Source organism: Rhopalosiphum padi, chromosome 3 (genome assembly GCF_020882245.1).
Source record: "Rhopalosiphum padi isolate XX-2018 chromosome 3, ASM2088224v1, whole genome shotgun sequence".
Classification (NCBI taxonomy): domain Eukaryota; kingdom Metazoa; phylum Arthropoda; class Insecta; order Hemiptera; family Aphididae; genus Rhopalosiphum; species Rhopalosiphum padi.
The window spans coordinates 75,637,443-75,643,463 of record NC_083599.1 but is presented as its reverse complement, the minus strand read 5'-3'; the positions used below and the strand labels follow the sequence as shown (position 1 = coordinate 75,643,463).

Sequence of the window (6,021 nt, the reverse complement as noted above, 5' to 3'; positions counted from 1 at the left end):
TTATTAGACGGATTATCAGGTACAACCGTTCGGTGGGGACGAAATCAGGATCTAATTCAGTTGAATCAGAATTGCTACCCTCACTATCAATCGTATGAGTTGACATGCATTAATATTCTTATGTATATATATATGTATATAAAAAGTGATTATAATATTAATTTGTTAATATTACGTTAAAGTTTTATAATAAATTAATAACTTACAGTAATACTAGTATAGTTCTTATGCTTAACGTATACATGCTGTTTGTTGTTGTTATTGATTGATACGGCTGATTATCAGTGATAGATTGTCACAATGTAAACACCGTAGCTGCTCTCGTGACGTTCCTGGACGCTCAGCGGTCCCACTCCGTTGGTTTGACCCACTTAGATTTTCTGTCACGGTCAAGGATAACGACGGCGGCGTTGACGACGACAGCGACTCGTGACGGATGATGAGTAAACGTCACAATCGAAACGATTTTAATATCGATGTTGATGATTGCAATGTCGCACTCCGGAATGTTGTTGACGTTGCGTAATACACTATACACGGTGTATTATGCTACGTATAAAGACACCATAGCATGAATGATGTATAGACAATAGACGTATATAATTATACGTATATTGTAAAGATACGTATTTGTTACGTATATAATTTTAAAATTTATATAAATTGACGACTGTGTCACCTGAGTAAAAGACAGACTTCGTTGTGTTAGAATACTCCGAAAAGGTACCGCTGCCACCAGTTGTTATATACTCTTTCGGTTAAGGCCAAAAGGTATATATATGTTGTAAAAGAGTTCGTTCACTTACGGGTTGTATTCAAAACACTACACAAGGTCTGTTTAACTTTAAGAAAATATTTTATTAATTATTTTATTATAAGAATATTTTAACAACACGGTATTATACGAATCGGCTACTTATTCACGACTAACTCTTGCTTATTCTACGTTCTTGTCTTGGCGACGCAGTCGCTTACAAAAAAAATACACATATTGCTTACACTACTATATTATTGTATAATATGCTTACTAATCTAAAGTGTGTGTGCAAGGGTTCCTAAGAATGTACATAATACGCACCTATTCTAATTACTTAATATTAGGATTTAGGCCAAAAACACAATAAAAAAAAAAAACAACATTTAGTATCAAAAGAGATGAAAACAGAAATAGTGAAATGTGTACCATTAAAAAATATTCACAACAATTATTTAGCAAGCCATAGTTAATAAAAAATACAAATGACGTCATAATTTTGTTGCTGCTATATATATATATTATAATATACTCAGTACACAGTACACTTTATTACGTGAATATTACAAATCTCAGTTATAACTCAACTAAGTAATTTATTGGTTTAGACCTATTTTAACAATTTAACAATTTAAGATTTAAAATAATATCTTATTCATTGTGTTTACGCTGTGCGCAATAAGAGCAAATTAAAATATTATTATTATTATTTTCATTAACCTAATATTATTATCAACTTATTATTTATCACATTATTAAAATTGTGCGTACATCGGTGATTACCTACATGTCTGGGGTTTCGTGCGTATAGTCAGTCACAGAACACGGCACCGGACGCGTACGGTTATAGTCACAGAACACGGCACCGGCCGCCTGGTAATAATAAACCGAAGGTCGAGAACAATACGTGAGATTCGGACATTTTCTCGGCTTTACAGAAAAATAACCATTGTAACGCATTGGACACGACCCATTTCAATATATACTTCCCGCAGTTCTTTTCATTTCTAAAACGACCCGTCACACAATTCTTAAGGGGTGGCACTGTATATAAAACATTGAAAGCAACAATAACATCTAAAATGCAATACGTATAAGAGCCATGGTACAAATACCACCCACAATGAAGACGGTCACACGGTCTCTAAGCAGAAACTATACAGAGATCGATTTATTTTACTTGTCGCTGTATAGGGTAGAATAATTAAACGAGAAACACAAAGAAGACGACAAGATCTTGTGCAGTGCACGTGTATCGCTTACATAATATATTATGTATAATATTATACATGGTACAGGCAATGCAAATGTCCGGCTTTCTGACGCCGTATACTGCGTTACATTTGTTTAAAACATATATTATATTTTCCGTAATTAGATAATATTTCGGCACGTCGTAGAATGAATATTGTTAAGTAGGACCTACCTACCATTTTATAAAGTACCTATCCATAAGAACACACGTCGTGCGCAGTGGCGTAGCTATCATCGGGCAAAGCAGGGCAGTGCCCTGGGGCCCCTAGATCTTAGGGACCCTCAGAGCTCTTGGTAAGTTTTAAAAATACATCCGTAAAATAATTGAAATAAAATTGAAAAAAGGGTTGGATATTTTTAATATGATAATTGAATATTAGAAGTTTAATACGAACATTATGAACATTATGAACATTGTATACCTATAAATACACAGAATATCCCAGACAGCAATTTAGTAACGTTTATATTATAATAATAATGTATATTAAATTATGTTAAAATATTTAAATACAAGTCGCTTATGATTTCAATCATTGATACATTTAGATCGTACTATCCCTCCTTTAAGTATGCATATTAAATTTACTTTATACATTGCATATACTCTGCATATACTTTTAACTCCCATATTTATTGTAGATTTAACTCCGAAATTTCTATGTGTTTAGTATACAATAGATGGTAGAATAAAATAATACGTGCAGGCGTTTCATATGGTGGTGCACATTTTACCTACATATGTTCAAAAGTGTTCAGATCTCGTATAGAATTATCTCATCAATCATCACCGTGGCCTTTGGCCCAGTTAATATAAAAACACTTTTTAGAATCAACAAGGAAAATAAGTCTGCTGCTACAGATTATCGTGCTCATAAACACATTTAAACATGTACTATATACAATATACATATATTGATAAATATTAATATTATACCCAATCGCACTATGCTATGTACTTCAAAAATTAAAACTTATACAGTTATACATATATATATGTTACGGTGAAAGATGAATATTGGTGAATGTCGTCATTCTCCGGTGGATGACGTCTTTTACCAAAATGATTCGATTATATAGGTAAATGATGTAAAAAACCAGATTTTAAATTCAAATGTACATCTTTCACCGGTCATTGATGTCATTTACCAAAACTAGTGGTAAATGATGATAAATCTCAAATAATACACTGATTGTTTTACTATAGGTACTATTTATAATAATGATTTATTGTTGGTGGATGTTTCATTTTTTATTTTAGGTATTTATTTGAATGGGATAATAGGTTGATTAAAAATAATAAAATACGTGCATATTACAAATTATTTATTTGTACAATTTTGGTTTCCATGACATTTTGAACTGCACAACATTTCCGCTGCATTGCAAGCACATTTTTTAGTACCACAACCAGTTTTGCAGTTGCATCGATTAAATCCTTGATGACCAGCTATTCCGTGTCCTGCGGCTTCTCTTAATGTTATTTCCCTGTCTTTAATTTTTTTCATGGCTTCATCTAGCTCTAGAAATTTTTCTTTACACGGAGAAATTTGTGCTCGTGTATATTTGTGTTTCAACACCCCATATTCTGTACCTGGTTCAAACATTCGGGTATTTATTTTATTTAAATTAAATAAAAATTATCAAATTAAAGTTGGCTTACATAATTTATACATGTCATTTTCGCATGAAATAATAACAGCAAGTAAATTACGCGGAGAACCTCGTGCTCTATCGACATCTGGTATTGGGACACGAACAGTTGTACCGACATCAAGCTTTGAAAATTTTTCGTTAGTCAATCTCAACATTTTTGACGCTTGTTTTTCAAGACAGATAACCGATTTTTGTCGTTGGTCTTTAATTTTTTCAATCCTTTTATCTGTAAATAGATGACGATTGCTATTTTTTTTTTTTTTTTGTAATTTACAAACTATTATTTTATACATTATTTTATTAAATATTAAAATATTAAATATACCATTAAATATGCAGAAATATGCAAGCATTTTTACCAAATTACATATAATAAATATTTAATAATTACCTATGTCTTTAGTATTTCTTAAATCATTTTCAGTCTCCAAGTTTACTTCATTTTCAAGATCTCCAACACTGACTAAATCGTCTTCTACTGCATTAATATGATCTGAATGGTTGCTGTTATTAAATAGTTCTTCAATATCCTCTTCTGACTTAAGTTTTTCTATTTCATCGTAAGGTATCCCTACTGAAGCTAACCCTGTTCTCGCTGTACAACCAAACATCGCCTCGTATGGTGATCTTCCAATACCTATTAAAAAAATTAATTAATTAATAAAAATAAAAATTATTAAAAAAAATTGTTTTTAGTTAATAGCTTACCTGAGTTCAAAGCCCGATTTTTTTGAAATTGCACAAATTTTAATGCCATTGGCCAGTCTTTTGATTTATTATCAGTCATCCAAGAAGCCAAAATTTCTTCAACGTCCCTATTCGCGCGTTCAATTGATCCTTGGGTCTGGCTATGACGAGGCTTGCCATGCACAATTTTGATGTCTCCCCACATTTCATTTAAATTTGTTATAATAGAATTAACAAACTCACGACCATTATCCGAGTGGAGTATAGCGGGTGCACCAAATATTGTATAAATATCTATCAAATTTAAAGCGATTTCTTCGGCCCTTTTTGTCTTCAGAGGTTTTAAAATAACAAATTTCGTTAAATGATCTTGATAATTCATTATATAGCGATAATTATTATAGTTTTGAGATTGCATGTCAATCAAATCAATTTGCGCTCTTGAATTAAATGCGGAATGTAGAATTGGTTTTGTCACAAGCCCTCTTTTCGGATTTGATTGTTTTACTTGACAATTACTGCATAAACCTAAATATGCCATAACTGCCTCCGTTGTCACATTACAATATTTTGTTTTTAACACAGCCATCATCCTATTTCTACCACCATGCCCTACTGATAAATGTGCGGCATGAATTACTTCAAACAACTCGTCTACTGTGACGTAATATAAAACGTCAGATTCATTATCAACTATAGGTTTAATCAATTTTTCTTTTCCCCCAATTGACACAACATCATATTTACGTATAAGTCTTTTATTCGTTACCGTTTTTTTTAGTGTTCCAATTTTTAATTCTTTTATTTTTTGAATCTTGTTGTTGTATTCTTCAAAACTAAAATAAAATATATTGTCACCTCTCTTTTTACTGCTGACAATTTTGTCAATTGCTGCTTTAAATTTGTTCTCCATACTTTAATATTAAAATTAAATAAAACTATGACACTATAATTTAATCGAACTTTTAATATATTTTGTTCACTGGTGACACAAATTTTTACAAATAATATTATTAAACACACACTCGTCGCATATACAACTCGCTATAATATGCCCGTAGATACTAACTAATAAACTAAAAGATTATCTCATATTATTACTCGGGTTATCGACGTTATTGCTAGTTGGGATTTTCGTTTATCTATCTACTTCCGGCATGATATTTTCAACTAACGAAGCTTATTCAGCACCTACACGCTTATCGCTGATCGTTCACATCGACATAAAAATATTGAACATCATTCTCCAATTAAACTGGTGATTGACGACAATAACCGGAGAATGTCTGCATTTACAACGTTTACCAATTTTTAGGTAAATGATGTCATTTACCGGGGAATGACGTCTTTTACCTCGTTTACATCATTTACCGTAACATATATATTATATAGAAACCATTTCTGACCTTCAGAGTATAAACAATATAATACGTTTTTATGTTTCTATTCCGTGATTACCAGTTTATATGATTTTAAATTAACGAAAAATTAATAGCGTGTTTAATACTAGTCCAGTACATATCTGCTTTGATTCTGTATAATGAAACAGTCTGTATTTTTTCTTCACATGAAAAAAATATATATTTTTAAGAAAAAATGTTAACGGATGTAGGTATTGTACACGCATTTATAGTTATTCTGTATAGACGCCAATGGACATATTATTACAA

General features: G+C 31.4%; 1 protein-coding gene across 1 annotated transcript; it reads right to left on the bottom strand.

Annotated features, from left to right (window-relative positions):
- Positions 1–3,330: 3,330 nt before the first annotated feature.
- On the bottom strand, positions 3,331–5,264 carry LOC132925725 (KRAB-A domain-containing protein 2-like). Its single transcript, XM_060990094.1, has 4 exons — positions 4,373–5,264; positions 4,056–4,301; positions 3,672–3,890; positions 3,331–3,602 (listed from the first exon to the last, which is right to left on the bottom strand). The coding sequence occupies exons 1-4, from the start codon at positions 5,262–5,264 to the stop codon at positions 3,331–3,333; spliced, it is 1,629 nt and encodes a 542-aa protein (XP_060846077.1).
- Positions 5,265–6,021: the final 757 nt, after the last annotated feature.

Coding starts and splice junctions, on each gene's coding strand:
- LOC132925725 (XM_060990094.1), bottom strand. CDS start 5,264: ATGGAGAACAAATTTAAAGCAGCAATTGACAAAATTGTCAGCAGTAAA. Junction 4,302..4,372: donor AAATCGGGCTTTGAACTCAG/GTAAGCTATTAA, acceptor TTTTTTTAATAG/GTATTGGAAGATCACCATAC. Junction 3,891..4,055: donor AAGAAATACTAAAGACATAG/GTAATTATTAAA, acceptor ATCTATTTACAG/ATAAAAGGATTGAAAAAATT.